The sequence below is a fragment of the Hypanus sabinus genome, chromosome 9 (assembly GCF_030144855.1).
Source record: "Hypanus sabinus isolate sHypSab1 chromosome 9, sHypSab1.hap1, whole genome shotgun sequence".
Classification (NCBI taxonomy): Eukaryota; Metazoa; Chordata; class Chondrichthyes; order Myliobatiformes; family Dasyatidae; genus Hypanus; species Hypanus sabinus.
Window position 1 is genome coordinate 84,695,179 of NC_082714.1, and position 20,610 is coordinate 84,715,788.

At 51.8% G+C, this 20,610-nt stretch overlaps 1 protein-coding gene across 4 annotated transcripts in view; it reads right to left on the reverse strand.

Annotated features, from left to right (window-relative positions):
* Window positions 1–420: 420 nt before the first annotated feature.
* The window catches only part of prpf3 (PRP3 pre-mRNA processing factor 3 homolog (yeast)), a 37,816-nt gene continuing 17,626 nt past the window's right edge, over window positions 421–20,610 (reverse strand). For all 4 annotated transcript variants that reach the window (XM_059980025.1, XM_059980024.1, XM_059980027.1 and 1 more), the window contains exons 9-16: window positions 19,456–19,538; window positions 18,098–18,241; window positions 17,914–18,013; window positions 14,363–14,476; window positions 13,695–13,813; window positions 5,756–5,839; window positions 2,742–2,803; window positions 421–2,311 (exon numbers count right to left, since the gene is read on the reverse strand). In XM_059980025.1, the coding sequence (XP_059836008.1) occupies window positions 2,162–2,311; window positions 2,742–2,803; window positions 5,756–5,839; window positions 13,695–13,813; window positions 14,363–14,476; window positions 17,914–18,013; window positions 18,098–18,241; window positions 19,456–19,538 (856 nt within the window). In that variant the 3' untranslated portion in view covers window positions 421–2,161. The remainder of the gene's footprint in view (window positions 2,312–2,741; window positions 2,804–5,755; window positions 5,840–13,694; window positions 13,814–14,362; window positions 14,477–17,913; window positions 18,014–18,097; window positions 18,242–19,455; window positions 19,539–20,610) is intronic.

A 20,610-nucleotide genomic window follows, 5' to 3' on the forward strand; every position in this document is an offset into this window, starting at 1 on the left:
ATAGGTGAGGCAGAAGCCCTCAAGGTGAGGGCGGAGGGGGAGGAGTAACAGCTGGCAGGTGAGAGGGAGAGGTTGCAGTAAGCTAGGAGGTTATAGATGAAAGAGGTAAAGGACCGTAGAAGGAATCTAATAGGAGAAAACAACAGACCATGAGAGAAAGGGAAGGGGGGGGGCGGGGGGAGAACCAGAGAGGAGAGAAAGGATGAGAGGGAAACCAAATTGGGGAATGGCAAAAGAGAGGAGGGAGGGGTGGGAGAAGCTATCCGATGTGCAGTCAAAAGTTTTCCTTTGTGGGACCTGGGCAAGAATGGAACAGGGTTTCGCATATGGATTAGCAGTAGTCCAATGCTTCTCCAGTCAAAGGATCTGGGGCACTGGGGATGAACAACGAATAAGCCCTGCAAAACACAACACGTTCACTTTAGAAAAAAAAGATCAATCTTTATTATGAAACTCCAGGCTGTCTGCTTATACAGCAATAAATGTCTGATCAGTACCCACGCTCAACAAAACTGTTGCTCCAGGCTCTTCACACCGAAGGGTTCTTGCTTTACGACTGGCTCTTGATGTTGATGAAGTTGACTTTATAGATAGAGTGAATGACCACACTAGTAATGAAGCACTTCCCAGTGTCTGAGCATCTCATATACAATGTGTCCCAACTCAGAACGATCTTCCATGTCAATGTCCAGTTGGAAAAAAAGCAGGTTTCCTTAACAGTGCCGCATCACGTACAAACGAAATGGTGACAGCAAAGACTATACACAGAGTGAAACTCCCTCCACACCGTCCCATCACACACTCCCGGGGTCAGACACAGAGTGAATCTCCCTCTACACTGTCCCATCACACACTCCCGGGGTCAGACACAAAGTGAAACTCCCTCTACACAGTCCCATCACACACTTCCGGGAAAGGGACAGTTCCAGAGAATTTCTTTAGCCACCACATCCCTTTCCTCTGACACGTTCTGCACTGATGAGTTCTCAGGCAGCCGGGGGGGGGGGGGGGGGGGGGTCAGCCCAGGCAGTAGCATCACTTAGCTAGCCCAAGTAGCAACTACAGCCACAGTCTGCTAGGAAGCAACAGGCAGCAAGGATTTAGGAATAGGAGGGGAGCAATGGGGGCCATGAAGGGGAGGACGAGGGAAGGGGGACCGTGAAGGGGAGGACGAGGGAAGGGGGACCGTGAAGGGGAGGACGAGGGGATTGGGGGCTGTGAAGGGGGGGGACGAGAGGAGGTGGGCCATGAAGGGGACGACGAGGGAAGGGGCCGTGAATGGGTGTGTGAGGGGATGCTTCGAAAGACCGATTAAAGCAAGGCCCGTTTCCCTGGATGGTTCTGTATGCCGGATGTGCAGACGCAGAAAACCCACTCATTCGATGTACAGAACAGTGTGTTAATGCACAGCAGATGATCAGTGCAAGGCTTGCGTTACACACCTCAAACGTGATGAACCAGAGACCTGCTTACCCAGCCCAAACACATTACGCAAGGTTTGCAACGCAATCTGTGCAATGCTTGCATTACACAGCCCAAACACAATCAGCATAAGACTCCAGTTACACAGCCCCTACGCAGGCAACGCGAGACCCGCCGAAGATATGCCGGGGAACCTTCACTGGCGGCAACAACCCCTTCCTCTCCAGAATGGATCATGACTTAAAATAAAAGGAAGCCAGGCAGAGTTCATCTGGAGAGAGGGGAGGGAAACGAGTGAGGGTGGAGGGGAGGGACAAGAGTGAGGTGGAGGAACGTGATAGGGGGCAGGAAGGGTGAGAGAGGAGCGGGGAAGAGAACACAAGTTTTAACACCTGGATCTGCCACGATCAGTGACAAGACATCGAGCTGGCAAGAAGATTGGGCCGTGGTGGTGGCAAACCAGCCCTGGATTTTGTGTACTCCACTTTCCTAACACAGTCAGCGGGCTCTCCCTCCTGCCGGACCTCCGCAGACAGCCTGCTTTCCTTTCAAAATTTACCTTCCCGACATGCGGAAAACCTTCATCCAGAGAGCGCGGCGTCCACCGGTGGGGAGAGCGATGAGCCCCACGGGCTGCTGCTCCTGCTTCATTTGAAAGCCGCCTCCCGCTGAGAATTGTCCGCATCCCCTCAGAGCCCCCAACAAACCCACGGCAGATACGATGGTGCCGGACAGTCCCTCAGTCCTCGGTGACCTCCAGCACCGACTCGCTGATGGCCAGGTCCCAGTACTGCTCCACACCGTGTTTTTTGAAGTGTTCGCGTGCCATGCTTTCTGTGGGGCACTGTTTAAACTTCATCTCCCCGAAGCTCCTCTCCTTCGCCGTTCCCTGGGTCACAGGTTCGGGAAAGGGTGGAGAGAGGTTTATCTGAATTAGAATCAAGGTTTCTGTGTTTCTGGAGGCCTCAGGCCACTCCTCCCCACCCTCGGCACGGTCTGATTGCCCTGGGATCTCAGGGTGGAAGTGATGATGCCTAGTCTCTCCCACAGAGGCTGGGACTGCTGCCCAAGTGGGGATGGACGACATGGGACAGACGAGGAGATGGAGGCTTGTAGGAGTGAATGAACGGAGAGGGAGGGAGCTCAATAGGAGTTGGAGGGCAGGAGGGAGGGTGACCGAGAGGAGTGGATGGGATACGGTTGGAGGGTGGAGGGAGGGAGGTGGAAAGTGCACTGGGAACCCACCCACACACTGACAAGCATTACAAGGATTTTTTTTGGGGTGGGGGGGAGGAGACGAGAATAAAATCACCTCTTACCTCCCAGACCAGTGCACACTTGTTCACCCTCTTCACTGCATCATCGTCAGATCCTTCCTCATCTGAGGGAGAGACAGTAGCAGAAGTCAGTGTACCCGCAGACACACCGCCCGGGTGAGGGGGAAATGGGGGGGGGGGGGGGGAATGCAGTAAGAAGCTGGGGTTTCTCACCCAGCCTCACTCATCACCCGTCAGCTTGCTTCCCCCTTCCCATTTCCATGAGGGTCTCAGTCCAGAACGGTTTATTCTCCCCCACAGATACTGCCTGGCCTGCATTTTGTGTGTGTTACTCAGGATCTCCAGCATCTACTGAACCTCATGTTTATGGATAGGCTGGGACAGTTTTCCCGGGAGTGGAGGGGGCTGAGGAATGACATTGGAGAGGCTTATACAATCACAAGGGGCATTAGTCTAACCTTTTTCCCCAGAGTGGAGAAGTTAAAACCAAGAGGCACGGGTTTAAGCACGGAATTTAAAGGGGATCTGAGGGTGTGGGTCTATGGAACGAGCAGCCAGAGTAACTGTTAGAGACAACGCTTAAAGAATCTAGTGCACTACAGCACAGAAACAAGAACCTATCAACTTCTGCCGAATGACCTGGCCTCCACAGCCACCTGTGGCAACAAATTCCACAGATTCGGCAGCCTCTGGCAAAAGCAATTTCTCATTACTATTCTAAAAGGACGTCCCGCTATTCTGAGGCCGTGCCCTCTGCTTTTAGACTCCCCTACTGTAGGAGACATCCACTTGATTTAGGCATTTGAACATTTGATAGGCTTCAATGAGATCTCCCCCACCCACCCCCCACTTGTTTACATTCCGGCAAGTAAAGGCATGGAGTCCTCGTGCTAACCGCTATGCTACTGGGATGACCTAATATCTCCATGAATCACACCCGATTACATGCTTCCTGAAATCAATCTTCCAAACTCTGCCCAAAGTAACCTGGAGCCATCCAGCCTATAACTGGGGAGTTACTTCTGTTGAATCTGACTGTTTAATTGATATTTTCTTTGCAGAGTTTAAGCATTATCTGCATGTACTTTAAGCAGTTCTTATATGCATAACAATTTAATACGCTTCCTAGCGATCACAATTATGTACAAGCAATTTTAGTATGGTCCCAGCAGTTCTACCAAGTGTGACTCTGGAAATTTCTCTTGGTACTGCATTATTTGAATAACACTAATCTCATTGGTTCACTCTTATCAACAAATTTGAAAGAAATGTTCCTTATTTATGGGCATAAAATATCTAACCACAAACTAGTCCCATCTTAGTTCCTTAGTCTCTCTCTCATTGCTTAGACCTCAATCATGAAGCAACAGGTATTGTGCCTGATTCCTGACTTCTGAACGATCCTTGGATTAAAACACAAGAATCACAAACCTTGTTAAATTGCATTGACCTAGAATCGATCCAACAGAGTCCAGATACCACACTGGTGCTGTAACAGTGTGAGATGTTAAAAGGTTAATTTGTCCTGCTGACATGCAGGAAATTAGATGCTAAGTACGCTGTGGGCTTCCTTGCCTTGCATGCAGGGTGTGGCAAACTAATTATACTGTCTCTGGAAATGCTGAACTGAGGCTAATTCCACACTAGACCGGATAATTTTGAAAACGCCGGTTTCGTGTAGAAATGATAGGCGTCCACGCTATGCGTTTTTAAAAATACCTCCGTCCACATTGAAACGGAGATTTCATCGAATCTCCTCCAACTGCGTATGCGCAGGACACATCTACCGAAAACAAGCAACATGTTTGGTGTCAAATCTCGCCGTGAAAGCGTGCGTTTGTGCAGTTACAGACTAGAAAAACTTAAACAACGGGCAGCTGTTGGCTCTCGTGCAGGACTTAAAAGTAAAAAAACAGATACTGGAGCATAGAGCGGCAACCGACAGGGAGTTCACGGACAGATTGACCCGGCTGACGACGACATTGAAAAACTGACTAACTCTGTTGCATTAATAAAGCGCCTTGTTAAATGTATAAAACATGTCTTCATCAGTGTTATCTTGTATTTCCATACAATGTTACATTAGGCTGTCACACATCTATTGTCAGAGAAGCACTTGCATAAATAGGTAAACCACCTTCATACGAGCAAGGACAGAAAACAGGGCAAAGTGAGTATACTTATTTATACTTATTAAGTTACGGGTCAAAGTATTTGGTGAGTACATTTCTAACTCTTCTGGCTTCAGTCTCATTGCCGTCTGTTCTGAAATTGTTAGGCTGCGTTCAAGAAAACAATGAAATAGCGCGCTGCCGTCTGACAGCGTTTTCAGATTTCTCCGGTTACCCCGTCCACACTGATCTGCACTAGTTTCATTTTCAAAATTAAACACTTTGGAGAGCGTTTCTGAAAAGCTCCAGTCTCCGGGGATGAAAACGCTGTTTTAGTGTGGACGGAGGGTAAAAACGAAGAGAAAAAGCTTCAGTTACGGATTTCTCCGGTGTAGTGTGGACGTAGCCTAAGGCTAAAGGAACTAGCTAATCGCACACATTGCTCTCGAGTGGCTGGCCTTTATTTCTGCCTTTAGGTGAGTAAGTGGTCTTTATCAAGTACGATTGGGATGTTAAAGGGCAATTTGTCCTGATGACATGCAAGAATTTAGATACTAATCGTCCCTGGGTGGATGAGCTTTGCGCCTGCTTTAGTTGCTTAAGTATTCTTTGTTTCGTATCAGTGTTGCCAGGCATGTGACTTTGGTGGTAGCAAAATATTGTATCTTGCATAATTGACTGACTGTGGTGTAAAACCCTATAAAAACGGAGGAATGTTCCCTTGTGCGGGGAGCATCGCTTGACAGGACTCCGCAAACACTGCGAAGTTTGTTAAGCGATCCTCCAAAAAGCTTGTACTTGCTTAAATAACGAATCATGGCTAACCACGGAAGTTGGCGTATTGCATTTGTATCAAGTGTGGAAGAATCTCAAGAAAAACGAACTGACAAGGCGCTGACACCCACCCAACCAGACATCCGTGTCAGGACCCTGACCAAAACTCACCATCGTCACGGGAACTGGCTGTCTGCTCCGACCACTTTATGCGGTGCAGCATCAGTCGCTTGAACTTCTTCTGTGCTTTCGGACCTGAGTGGACAGGAGGGACAGCAGCTGAAACCGTAACCCAGACATTCAAAACACATAGCATCCAGATCAGTGGTGATCTCCCAGCCCAGTGAGGGCTAGGGGAAGGGCCACCGTCCCATCACACACTCCCGGGGTCAGACACAGAGTGAAACTCCCTCCACACCATCACACACTCCCAGGGTCAGACACAGAGTGAAACTCCCTCTACACCGTCCCATCACACACTCCCGGGATCAGACACAGAGTGAAACTCCCTCCACACCGTCCCATCACACACTCCCAGGGTCAGACACAGAGTGAAACTCCCTCCACACCGTCCCATCACACACTCCCAGGGTCAGACACAGAGTGAAACTCCCTCCACACCGTCCCATCACACACTCCCGGGGTCAGACACAGAGTGAAACTCCCTCCACACCGTCCCATCACACACTCCCAGGGTCAGACACAGAGTGAAACTCCCTCCACACCGTCCCATCACACACTCCCGGGGTCAGACACAGAGTGAAGCTCCCTTCACACCGTCCCATCACACACTCCCGGGGTCAGACACAGAGTGAAACTACCTCCACACCGTCCCATCACACACTCCCGGGGTCAGACACAGAGCGAAACTCCCTCTACACTGTCCCATCACACACTCCCGGAGTCAGACACAGAGTGAAGCTCCCTCTACACCGTCCCATCACACACTCCCGGGGTCAGACACAGAGTGAATCTCCCTCTACACCATCCCATCACACACTCCAGGGGTCAGACACAGAGTGAAGCTCCCTCTACACCGTCCCATCACACACTCTTGGGGTCAGACACAGCGTGGAGCTGTTCTGAATGAGCTGAGAGAAATCGAGGAAAAACTGAATTATTAAGTTCGTGAGATACTTTGGAGCTGTTTCGAAACGTCTCTTGGACATTTATGTGAGTGGCTGGGTTAGTGTGGAAGCTTCGTTTGGAGTTTTTCTGCCAGCTTAGACTGGGTTCGTTGACAGCTGCTAACTGCGCAGTACCCAGCTGTGGCCGCTGGCAATTCGCCATGAAGCTGGGTTGCTCCAAAAACGCCGTTGTTCCCCCATCAGGACAACCTCCTTCCCTCTTTATCGTCGTGACTCACGTTCAGTGTAGAAGCCGAAGCATTGTTTGAGACGTCTCGACCTCTGACGGCCTGGAAGTTCAGCAGGACCGACTGAGTCTTTCCTGGTGTTGGAATCTCTGGCGCCGGGCCAGCAAGGTACTGTCGAGGACAAACTTTTCCAGCCTTTTCTCAATTCGGGCATAGTGCCAGTATGCTGGACCGGTCTCCAGGGAGTCGCAGGCCTTCGGGGAGTTATGCAAAGGCGGCTGCCTCCCCAGCTTCGGACAGCGCCCTGTTTCGGTCGGTAAAAGTGGAACGCGGGGTGCAATGTATCTCGTGTCCTGGAACTACACTGGAAAAGTGCACGGAGGCCATGGAGGACTTGTTGAGGAGAGATGGTGTTTTGGCCACTGAGAAAGAGTTCGGGAAAGCGGTGTTTTATCTGAGGAATGATGAGTTGGTGCATCGGGCCCTCAGTAGAGGGATCACGGTGGAGAACATCTTTTTACAGATGGAGCTGGTGACAGCTCCCACACAACGCAATGTCCTCGGTCACGTAAAGCCTTTCATCCCCAACGAGGACCTGCTTCCCACACTAGCACGCTTGGGGCAAGAAAGGTCAAAGATAACTCATCAGGCACAAATTCAGGAGACGCACCCTCCGTACCGTACTTTCTTTCCAGCGTCAGGTATTCATGCAGCTGGAAAGGGAGGACTACACTGAGGGCCAGTTTACTGTCCGGCACGAAGGAGGTAGATTATCAGGTGTATTGGAACTCTGAGTGCCCACGGTGCCATGTGTGCAGGGAGGTGGGGCACTTTTGGAGGGACTGTCCTTGCACCTGAAAATCCAGGGAGTCCACTTCGGGAACCAGTGCCCCAGCTACCTCTGCCCCGATCCCATTCCTATGCCTGCCCCTGCCCCTGCCCCTATACTTACATCTGTTTCAGTCCCTGCCCCTGCCCCTGTGGTTCAGGCAGTAGATCCTGAGGCTACGTGCAGGGAGGTTCAGGCGAGGGATGGGGTGGAGTCTGTGTGGGGCCAGAAAGCAAAGGAGAAGTCCAAACACCCTAAGAAGTCGGCCCCCAAGACCGAAGAGCTCATGCCCGTTTGCCCTGAAATGGAGCAGGAGACTCGGGGAAGTGCGCAGGTGGAGAGGGTGATGGAACTGGGTGAAGTACCATCCCATCGGTGAATCCCGCACCTGTGTGCTCCTCCGGCATGAAGAGGAGTAGGGAATGTAGATGTGGGGGAACCCCAGGAAGGGGTAGGAATCCGGGTAGAGGTTGGTTCTAACCCTGAATCCCAGATGTGGCCACCAGTCCTGTGGTAGGTGGTGTGGTTGTGCATGAAGCTAGTGCTGGGCCTGTTTGCACAACTAAGACAGACCCGGAGCCCTCCACCCAGGACTTAGCAGTCAGCGCCTCCCTGGAGGCAAGTGTATTAAACAGTACGAGCGGAGAGAAGACCAGGCTCTCTCACTGTCAGCATCAGGCTCCCGGTGAATCCCTTGGACCAGAGCTGCTGGGGTCCCCTTTATACCTGTCTCCTGGGGAGGGTGATATAACCTGCATGCCGACCCCATCAACTAATGGCTTGCAACACGCACAAAATGCTGGTGGAACACAGCAGGACAGGCAGCATCTATAGGGAGAAGCACTGTCAATGTTTCGGGCCGAGACCCTTCGTCAGGACTAACTGAAAGGAAAGATACTAATGGCCTGCAGGGAGTCCCTGGGGATTTTCCCTCCATCGTCGTAACCGTGGATAAGACTGATGTGATGGTGCAGTAGGCAGGTATGAATGAGATACCCGCTGCGCAGTGGGGGTTACCAGTGCAGCCACCTTCTAGAATGCACGAGGATGAAGATGGGGGATCTGTTTGCAGTGAGGGGTTGGAGGGAAACTCCTTTGATAGTGAGACAATAGACATCCTCATCCCTCCTGAGAAAACCCCATTGATACCTGTAGAGGAGATTAGAGAGTTCATTCTCACCTCTGAGGGTGCAAACCATCGGCCGAAACCAGCCTCGCTTCGCTGGCCTAGCATGCCGAGGCTGGTGAAGTCCCTGAGGGTCATCCTCAGACGGAAGGGGAAGAGGAATGCTGTGTCAGGGAACGACAGGCGGCAGCTGAAATCCTTCCTGGATGACCTGGTGCGGGACATCAGGATGAAAAGCAGCCTCACTCCTTCGGGAGATGGTAGGTCACAGGGTAGCGATGGTAGCAGTCGGGCCCGGAAAGCGAAGGATATTCTTGGTTTTCTTTGGGATAGTGCGGCTGAGGGCACCACCGCTCTCAGTGGGAAGTGTACTGGTGCTGAGGCCTAGTGTGCTCCCCACATGAAACTCACCATAGCTAGTCTAAATGTAAACGGCAGCAGGGGCCCTCACTGCAGATATAACAGTCTCTCAGTCCTCAGGGATGGGAGATACGTGGTGAGTTTCCTGCAGGAAACCCATACCACCCCGGGGGACGAGTCCACTTGGCTCCTGGAGTGGCAGGGCGGGGTCTACATGAGTCAGCTTAGCTCTAACTCTAGCGAGGTGGCGATCTTGTTGGCACCAACCTTTCGGCCAGAAATCGTAGGAGTCCAAGATGTTGTGCCCCGCCATCTGCTCCACCTGGCTGTGCACCTGGATGGAGCACCTCTGCATTTTATCAATGCGTATGCAGGGTGATACAGTTGCGCCTATTCTGTCAGCTGTCCGCTCTGCTGAGTTCCATCGATCCTGAGGACTGCGTTATCCTCCAGGGAGACTTCAACTGTACCCTCGAGGTGGAGGACCGCTCGGGCCTCCAACGCGACCCAGCATCGGCGAAAAAGTTAAAGGAGCTAGTTGGCTCCTTTGACTTGGTGGACAGCTGGCAGAATCTTCATCCTGACTCTAGCGCCTTTTCCAGAAGATCTAGAGAGGTAAGTTCCCGGATAGACCGCCTGTATATCTCTCGGGCTTACATCTCCCGCGTGTTGGCATTCTCCATGCGGCCGGTGTCATGCTCGGATCATCACCTTGCGTAGATGGAATTTACTCCTCTGCACCCTCGGGTAGGATTCGTTCCGGGCGTTCTGGGCCACCTGGAGAGAGAGACGTTGAGAGTTCTGCTCTCTACAGCTGTGGTGGGATGTGGGCAAGGTCCACATCCGGTTTTTATGTCGGGAGTACACAAGGGGGTCGATAAACAGGCGAGGCTCTGAGATTGAGCGGCTTGAGAGAGCGTTGCTTGACCTAGAGTCCCGTCTTGGTCCGACCGGTGGAGACCAACAGCTGTGGCAGGAATACCAGGAGAAGAAGGACTCACTAAGGAATCTGAAGCTTCAGCAGTCCCGTGGTGCATATGTGAGTTCGCGGATCCAAATGCTGCAAAATTTGGACCGCGGCTCACCCTTCTTCTACTTGTTGAAGAAGTGGCGGGGAGTTCAAAAGCAGCTGGTGGAGCTACTGGCTACTGATGTCACCTCCGTCACGGACCTTGACGAAATTATCAAAGAAGTCCACTCATTCTATTGGTCCTTCAAATCAGATCCGTCAAATGCAGAGGTGAGCAATTAGGTCTGGGAATATTTGCCTAAGGTCAGCCCAGAGCACGCAGCGTGTCTGGATGCTCCCCTGACTCGGGAGGAGCTGTCTACTGCCCTTCGGCAACTCCGGAGGGATAAGTCCCCTGGCTTAGATGGTCTGAGTATAGAGTTTTATCAGGCTTTTTGGGATGTCCTGGGAGATGATTACAGCCTTGTTCCGGGGAGAGCCTAGCCACCGGGGAAATGCTCCTCTCATGGTGGAGAGCTGTTGTGGTCCAACAGCCCAAGAAGGGAGACCTCCGCCTGCTAAAGAACCGGCGCCCGGTCTCCCTCTTGTGCGCGGACTACAAGATCTTCGCCCGGGCAATGGCCAATCGTCTTGGTTCAGTACTGAGACAGGTGATCCATCCTGACCAATCCTACACGGTCCCGGGCCGCTCCATCCAGGACAATGTCCACATAGTATGGGACCTGATCCACCTGCAGCAGGAGACTGGGTCCCGGGCAGCGTTTCTTTCTCTTGACCAGGAGAAGGCGTTTGACCAGGTAGACCACAGTTTCCTGGTGGGCACTCTGCAGGCCTTTGGGCTCGGACCACATTTTGTGGCCCGAGTTCGGCTCCTATACTCTGCCGCAGAGTGCCTTGTTAAGGTCAATGGATCACTGGCAGTGCCCATTCCCTTCAGGAGAGGAGTACGTCAGGGTCAGGGTCAATTGTACGTGATCTGTGTCGAGCCAATCCTGAGCCTTCTTCAGCGAAGGCTGACAGGTCTGTTTCTGCGTGAACCGGACATGGAGGTCGTCCTCTCAGCCTACCTCGATGATGTACTCCTCATGATGACAGATCTCAATGACCTGCGGAGGATGCACGAGTGCCAAGAAGTTTTCTTGGCGGCATCCTCCGCTAGGATCAACTGGGCAAAATGTTCCAGACTCTTAGTGAGTCAGGGGCAGGTGTACATCTCTGTCTGACAGTCTACCTGAGTCCTTCTGGGGAGACCTAGCTAGCGAACTGGCAGGACCTGGCGACGAAAGTCATGGCCCGGCTGGGGCGCTGGTCAGGCCTTCTCAGGGTACTTTCCTATCGAGGCAGGGTGGTGGTCATAAACCAGCTGGAGGCCTCCATGTTGTGGTATCGGATGGTCACCTTGGCCCCTCCTGCCCCGTATGTAGCAAGAATGCAGAGGAAGTTAGTGGACTTCTTCTGGGGCAACAGGAAACACTGGGTCTCTGCAGCGGTCTTGAGTCTCCCAGTGGGAGAGGGCGGACAGTCGCTGGTGTGTATTCGTACACGACTGGCGGCTCTCCACTTCAGGACTCTGCAGAGATTCCTGTACGCCGAGCACCCTCCCAGGTGGCACATGCCACATGACTTTCTTCCTCCAGAGGGGCTGCTGTCTCCACGAAGGTACGCAGCTACCAACGGCGGGTGTCAGCCGTGCTGCTTTGCGGAGTCTTCCCGGCTTCTGTCAGGACCTACTGAGAGTCTGGAACATGGTCGCCTCAGGCCGGGAATCCCGTCCTCTGGTGGAGGGCGGGGTCCTGGCCGACCCTTGCCCTACCTCAGTGACTGTCGGTGCGGCTCAGGTGTGTGGACTGACTGAGGCCGAGCTGCTTGTGGGGCCCAGGCCCCACAATCTTCTCTGGGACCCGTGCCCACACAACTTGAGCCTTCTCTCATCGACACCCACTGTCCCATTCAGGGGTGCAAGTAGGAGGTATCTGTATGGGCTGCTGCTCCACACCTTCCACTTCCTTGCCCTTGTCCACCGTCCCGACACGCCATGGCGGTCGGTCTTACCACCTGGAGGTGAGGAGGGTCCCCATTGGAAGTCCCTTTACCTGGGGGATCTCAGCAGGAGGGTGCTGCACAGAGCGGTGTCTGCAATAAGTTCTTCAGTTTGTACATGGATCTCCCACCCGCCTGTCATTTCTGCGGGCTGAAGGAGACTGTGTACCACATGTACATGGAACGTGTGAGGCTGCAGCCCCTTTCGCGTACTTACGTGGGCTGCCTCTCACCTTCTGGTTGCACTTTAGCGCCACCCTATTTATATATGGTCATCCAGTAAGGAAGGGGGCATGGAGGGATGAGGATGTCCAAGTCAACTTGCTCCTGGGGCTGGCAAAATCCGCCATCCGAGGGTCTTGGAAACGGGTGTCAGGAGGATCTCCCCAGGCAGACTGCCTGGCAATGTTTAGGGGGTATGTTCGTGCCTGGGTAAATATTGAAAACGAACATGCGCAGTCCACGGTGACCTTAGAGGCATTCCGGGACCGTTGAGCTCTGCGGGGCTTAAATGCCATCGTTGATAGAGATGGCAACATTTTGGTTTGATGTGTATTGTGTATTTGTAGTGAAGTAATTGTGCTAGTCAGTTTTTTTTATATATTGTATAGCACCGATATTTGCAATAAAAGAATTTTGTTAAATAAAAAGGGGTCAGACACAGAGTGAATCTCCGTCTACACTGTCCCATCACACACTCCCGGGGTCAGACACAGAGTGAAATTCCCTCCACACCGTCCCATCACACACTCCCGGGGTCAGACACAGAGTGAATCTCCCTCTACACTGTCCCATCACACACTCCCGGGGTCAGACACAGAGTGAAATTCCCTCCACACCGTCCCATCACACACTCCCGGGGTCAGACACAGAGTGAAACTCCCTCCACACCGTCCCATCACACACTCCCGGGGTCAGACACAGAGCGAAACTCCCTCTACACCATCCCATCACACACTCCCGGAGTCAGACACAGAGTGAAGCTCCCTCCACACCGTCCCATCACACACTCCCGGGGTCAGACACAGAGTGAAACTCCCTCCACACCGTCCCATCACACACTCCCGGGGTCAGACACAGAGTGAAATTCCCTCCACACCGTCCCATCACACACTCCCGGGGTCAGACACAGAGTGAAATTCCCTCCACACCATCCTATCACACACTCCCGGGGTCAGACACAGAGTGAAACTCCCTCTACACCGTCCCATCACACACTCCCGGGGTCAGACACAGAGTGAAATTCCCTCCACACCGTCCCATCACACACTCCCGGGGTCAGACACAGAGTGAAATTCCCTCTACCTTGCTGTCACAAGGGTGCTCAGACCCTGCTTGTCACTTCACTATTATGAAACTGGGGCCGCTGGGCAGCGAGTTTCTGCTGAGATGGAGAACTGATCTAGGTGACCTCCAAGTTTGGCTTTGCCTAAGTTACGACGGCGATGAAGGGACAGGATGACTGCTCACCTCCCTCCACCACCACCACGTTGACATCCTTGTGTAGGACCACCGTCCCCGTGAGGTAGAGCTGCGCTGCATTCGTCTCAACTTTGAACTTCTTGGCGGAGTTGCTCAGGTTTCGGATCCTGCGAGAGACAGGGATCTGTCAGTCCACCTGCAGGGGAGAGGCTCAGCACAAAGACAGTCCCTCGGCCAACTCTCCTACCCTGCCTGCTTTATTAACCCTCAGACACATAGGGCTGTCACACTGTGGGACGGGCAATGCTGAGAGAGGACCATATTGCGGGGAGGATCGGACTGAGGGAGGGACGGTACGATTGGAGGTCACACTCTGGGAGGAACAACCGGAGGGGTGGGGTGAATCCTGCAAAGTGGAAGCCCACTGTCCCATTACACATTCCCGGGGTTGGACCTAGAGGAAACCCCCTTTGCACCATCCCAGGGGCACGCACCGTGGGAGGGCTGAGCAGGTGGGGGGGGGGTGTCCCCACACTGTGGGAAGGGTGTTTGTTTGGGGGGACAGGGGCACCATGGGAGGGGCTGCCACGTGGTTTAACCTTTGGACAGTCCCCTGACTCTGCTGCCTCGTGGGGCTGCTGGAGAAAGGCAACCGAGTGGTGGGAGGCTGCTTACGAGAGGGCCACTTGAAGCATGAGACAGGCGCGTGGACTCACCGGTAGACGGCGATGTGGGCCCCCTGGGACAGGTCCTCTTTCAGTTTCTTCATCTTCTTCTCGCGTCGCTGGTCTGCTGTCAGTTTCCGGGCGCTGTTGGCTTCCTGGTGAGCCCTGGCGAGGAGCAGTCAGTTAGGGAGGCCAGCCCTTCCTGGTGCCTGCACCCTCCCTTTCTACAGTGACCCTGGGTCACTGAACCCCAACATGCCTCTGTCAGACGAGACTGCCTTCTCCTTGCACCCCCGAAACCAGCAGCAAATAAAAGGGGGTGGCGTAACGCTATCCCAGCGCCAGAGACACGGGTTCAATTCAAGCAATGAATATAGAACAGTACAGGGTCTTCGACCCACTTTAACCCTTCCTCCCTACATAGCCCTCCATTTTTCTATCATAAAGAGGTTCAGACTTCTCCCTGTGACCGTGTGGGGTTCTCCAGTTTCCTCCCACAATCCAGAGACATATCAGTTTGCAGGTTAATTGGTCACATGCGTGTAACTGGACGGCGCGGGCTCATTGGTCTGTTACCGTGTTGTATCAGTAAATGATCATACAGATTAAATCTCGACTCCACAAATGATCCCCAGCACCCAAGAGGTTTATGATGGAGTATTCTGTCCCGAATAGAGGGGCGGGGAGGGGACATGATGCAGGGAAAATGACTGAGGTGTTTGGGGGGGGGGGTGGGGGAAGCACTTTCAGACCATGACCATTCACAAAACTACTTCTTTCACAGCTTCTTTGTCTTTCAAGTGTGGTTCTGCTACTGTCAGAGCCTGTGACCTACAGTTCGGTGATGTCCACTTGAGTGATCCCCTCTCTCAGTGGTGAGCGAGAGCCTGTCGGTCGACTCAGAAGTGACGAGATAGATTGCAACATCAAAACAGCAAGCTATTGGTCTCCCGCTGTAATTTCTTGCAGGAACAGCCTGTCTGAGGTGCCGGAGTGTTGGGATGGACTGTAGTTTTTGATGGGACTCTTGATCAAGGTCTCTCTCTTTAGGAAGCTTTGCTATTGCTTGCATGGTGGGCTGGGTCAGTACTTTTGCTGGTGCAGGAGGTGGGAAAGGGAGAGGGTTGATGGTGTTCCTGCTGTTTGTGGGTGGGAGGGGACTTTGAGGTTCTGACAATTCTGTCATTCTTTAGGGTTTTTTCTGTTTTGTGGATGTCTGCGAAGAATAAGAATTTCAGGTTGCATTAATTTTTTGATATTAAATTGAACCATTAAATGGAGTGAAAAAATATTAGACATGATTGAACGCGAGGGCAGATCTGATGGGCAGAATGGCCTGATTCTGCTCCTATATCGTCTGATCATGATCTAAAAGAATTTCACAAGATATCCATTATTGGAGCAACAAAGAAACTCCTCAGAATGTATAAAGGTTGACCCCCATGTCCTCAGCAGCCCTGCACACTCCCACACATATACACCACCCTCATGAGTCTGACAGTAATTCCACAAAGGAAATGCTGCTTCCACTCAGCTGCTCTAGGCCCTTCTGCCCTACTGGCCCGTTCTGACCAGTGTTTGGCCTATGTCCCTGCAAACCTCTTCCACCCTTGGTCCCATCTGAGTGCCCTTAGACATTGTAAACAATGAGCAGGTCCCACTGTACTACTCTCTACAACTGGATCCTTTACTTCCCCATCAGGAGAGCAGTTAGTGCAGATAATAACTCCTCCCTGCTGGCAATTTACCACAAGGATGTGTGCTTAGCCCACTGCTCTATTCTCCCTACTCTTACAACTGAGTGGCTAGGCAAAGCTCAAATGGTGCCTGTAAATCCGCCACTGTCACTGGCAGAGTCTCAGATGGCGACAAGGTGGTGTGGGGGACTGAGATAGATCGGCTGGTTGAGTGGTGTCACAAAACTACCTCACACTCAGTGTCAGCAGGGCCAAGGAACTGATTACAGACTTCAAGAAGGGGAGTTCAGGTCACACACTAGTCCTCTTTGAGGGATCAGCAGTGGGAAGGGTGAAAGGCTTCACGTTCTGGTGCCAGCAACCCAGCGGCCGTAGACTCTGCCAGCTCCCTCACAGGCACAAGCTTTGAGCGTCAACCACATCTCCGAAAGGCGATTCCTCAAGAGTACAGCATCCAGGGTTCAGTACCTGCACCAGCCAGGACATGGTCTTGTCTCACTGCTACCATCAGGCAAGAGGTACAGGAGCCTGAAGACCAACACTTAAGAACAGCTTCTTCCCCTCCATCAAAGGTCTATGAACATATGAACCCTGTCAGTCAGGGAGGTCTGTTAAGTGTGCCATGGGGACAAGCGGTTTAGTGTGTTGTGTCGTTCACCTCTTGGTTACCCACTCTCAGAGGTTCTATTTATTTTTCTATTACTTCTGGATACACCATGGTAACAGGCCCTTCAGCCCACAAACCTGTGCCAAACCAAATAAATTAGTCATCAAATGGCCAATGAAACGAATCCCTTATGTCTACACAATATCCATAACCTTCCTCTCCACAAATGTGTGCCTAACTCTTAAAAATCTCTAACGTGTCTGCCTCTACTACCTGTCCAGACAGCCCATTCCAGGCACCCAACACTGTGTCAAAAAAAACTTCCCCTCATATCTCCTTTGAAATTGCCCCCTCTCACCTTAAATGCATGCTCTCTGGCATTAGACATCTCTGCCCTGGGAAAAGTCTGTCTACTCTATTTACGCCTGTCATGAACATAGAATAGTACAGCACATTACAGGCCCTTCGGCCCACAATGTTGTGCTGACCCTCAAACCCTGCCTCCCATATAACCCCCCACCTTAAATTCCTCCATATACCTGTCTAGTAGTCTCTTAAACTTCACTAGTGTATCTGCCTCCACCACTGAGTCAGACAGTGCTTTCCACACACCAACCACTCTCTGTGAAAAACCTTCCGCTAATTCCTTGAACTTCCCTCCCCTTACCATAAAGCCATGTCCTCTTGTACTGAGCACCGGTGCCCTGGGGAAGAGGCGCTGGCTGTCCATTCTGTCTATTCCTCTTAATATCATGTCTCCTCTTATCCTCCTTCTCCCCAAAGAATAAAGCCCTAGCTCCCTTAATCTCTGATCATAATACATACTCTCTAAACCAGGCAGCGTCCTGGTATATCTCCTCTGTACCCTTTCCAATGCTTCCACATCTTTCCCATACTGAGGCGACCAGAAATGGACACAATACTCCAAGTGTGGCCGAACTAGAGTTTTATAGAGCCACATCATTATATCGCGTCTCTTAAACTATAACCCTCGACTTATGAAAGCTAATAACCCATAAGCTTTCTTAACTACCCTATCAGATCTCCCCCTCAGCTTCGGCTGCTCCAGAGAAAACAACCCAAGTTTGTCCAACCTCTTGGACAAACACCCCCAAATGCCCTCTAATCCAGGCAGCGTCCCAGTGAACACCTTCTGCACCCTAATTTTTATCAATTGCACTGTACTGCTGTCGCAAAACAAATTTCACAATGACAAACTCTATTCTCATTCTGAAGGTTGGCCTGCTCCCAACCTCTCCCCTCCCCACCCTGGGGAACCCCTCCCCGCCCCCACTTACTTCAGCCTCTTGGCCATCTGAGCCCTGACATGTGCCTCGACCTTGGTGGGATCCTGCACAGCCTCCGTACCGAGTACTCGCATCAGGTTGGAAATTCGCACTGCGGGGAGAGAGAGGAGAGAGGTTTAAGGGCTGAGGTGGGCAACAGCAGGGAGGGGAGGATGGAGACGAGGTCGCTCCTTACCCTTCGGCTCGGGAGGAGGTACCAGCCCCAATCGGATCTTCTCCTGTAGCTCCTTCAGCCCCTCTCTCCGGGTCTGCCGCCGTAATTTCTTCTGCTCCTTCTTGGTCAGGTAGACCCCGAGGGTCACAGGCTTGTCTGTGTCGACTGTGTGAGAGAAACGAGAGTGCGTCGGTCAGCGCACGGCCAAATACTACCCCCCCCACCCCAGTAACGGAATCATTCCACATAGAGGCAGGCTTCGTACCCACTGCCAACCACTCACTGTACATCAAACATACATATTAATGCCTCCACATTGCCATTAACTCCCTCACCCACACGCCAGGCAGCAACTTACTTCATTTTTTATATATTCAGAGATACAGTGACAAACGTACCTTTCTGGCCCAACAACATGAACCACATATTCAACCCTAGCCTAATCATGGGACATATTCCCATGACTAATTAACCTAGTAAGCAGTACAGCTTTGAACTGTGGGGGGGGGGGGGGGGAGCACCCTGAGGAAACCCACCTGTTCACGGGAAGGATGTACAAACTCCTTGCGGATGGCAAACTCCGGCACCCTGAGCCGTAATAAAGTCGTGCCTATGGCTACTCTACCGTGGCACCGCAGGAGGGCAATTTTAAAGAATCCCTTCCTCCTGCATGTGGTCCATATCCCTCCACCCCTACCATCCACAGACTCTTAAACAGCTTTATCATATCTGCCTCCACCACCACCCGGCAGCACATTGCGAACACAATGCAAAGAAGAACTTCCCCTACATTTCCTTTCAACCCCCTCCCCAATACCATGCAAGTATCTGACATTTCACCTCAGGAAAAAGTCTGTCTTCCCCATCTCTGCCTCTCATATTTTTATAAAGCCCATAAGGCACAGGAGTGGAATTAAGCCACTTGGCCATCGAGTCTGTTCTGCCAGTCAATTCTGTCTGATTTATTTCCCCTCTCAACTCCATTCTCCCGCAACCTCTGACACCCTTATTAAAGAACCTATCAACCTCTGCTTTAAATATACCCAATGACTTGGCCTCCACAGCCATCTGTGGCAATGAATTGCACAGATTCACCACCCTCTGGCTAAAGAAATTTTTCCTCATTTCCATTCTATATGCATGCCCCTCTATTCTGAGGCTGTACCCCAGTCCTAGGCTCTCCCACTATAGGAAACATCCTTTCCACATCCATTCTGCCAAGGCCTTTCAATATTCGGTTGGTTTCAATGAGATCCCCTGTCCCATTCTTCTAAGCTCCAGTGAGTACAGGCCTAGAGTGATCAAATGCTCCTCCCTTTCATTCGAGGCACTGCCCTGCTGGGGTGTCCGTACGCACACCTCGTTTCCCCTGCATGTACCTGGAGGGCTGATCTGGGTCGGATGCTCCACGAGGTTAGTGATTCCGTGAAAGGTGCGTTCGCTGGCCAAGTTCTCTGCAGTCCTGGGTGGAGGCAAGACACAAATACACTTGGACATCATGCAGCGAGATGGAACAATGTCAGCATTCATATCGAGAGGACTAGAATATTAAAGCACGGATGAAATGCTGAGGGTTTAGAAGACATTGTCAGGCTACATTTGGAACATCATGAGCAGTTGTGTGCCCCTTATCTAAGAAAAATGTGCCAGCACTGGTGGGCGTCCAAAAGAGTTTCACCAAGAATTATCCTGGGAATGAAAGGGTTAACTTTTGAGGTGCGCTTGAGGGCTCTGGGGTTTAGAAGAATGAGAAAGATCTCAACAGAGTGGACGTGGAGATGCTTCCAACAGCGGACTAGAGAGCACAGCCTCAGAATACAACAATGTCCCTTTACAATGGGGGTGGTGGAACTCATTGCCGTGGAGGCCAAGCCATCGGGTCTAACAGAGGTCGACTGCCACAAGCTGAAGATGGAACCCCAGGGCCTCACTACGTTCCACGTTTCAACTGGGGCTGGCGAAGAAAAACAAATTTGAGAGAGCTAGACACCCATCGACTAAGTGTAACACATCCCATGTTAGACACCCATCAGAAAATCAGGATAGCAGGCACTAGTTGGGCCAAAGGGCCTATTTCTGTGCCTAGTGCCATATAAATGACATTTGTTGTGTAAGTATTAGTAGTGATCTTCCAAAAATCACTAGATTCTGGAACAGTTCCAACAGTGGGAGAGTCTAGGACCAGAGGGCACAAACTCAGAACAGAAGAATGCTGCTTCAGAACAGAGATCAGAAGGAAATTCTTTAGCCAGAGAGTGGCAAATCTGTGGAATTCATTGCCACAGATGGCTGTGGAGGCCAAGTCACGGGCATACAACAAGTGGAGGTTGACAGGTTCTTCATTGGTAAGGGTGTCAAAGGTTACGGGGAGAAGGCAGGAGAATGGAGTTAAGAGAGATAATAAATTAGCCGTGATGGAATGGTGGAGCAGATTCGATGGGCCAAATGGCCTAACTACTCCTATGTCTTATCATCTTATGAACGTTGTGTAAGGAAGGATTAGTTTTGCTGGGCGTTGAAATATAGTTCAACCA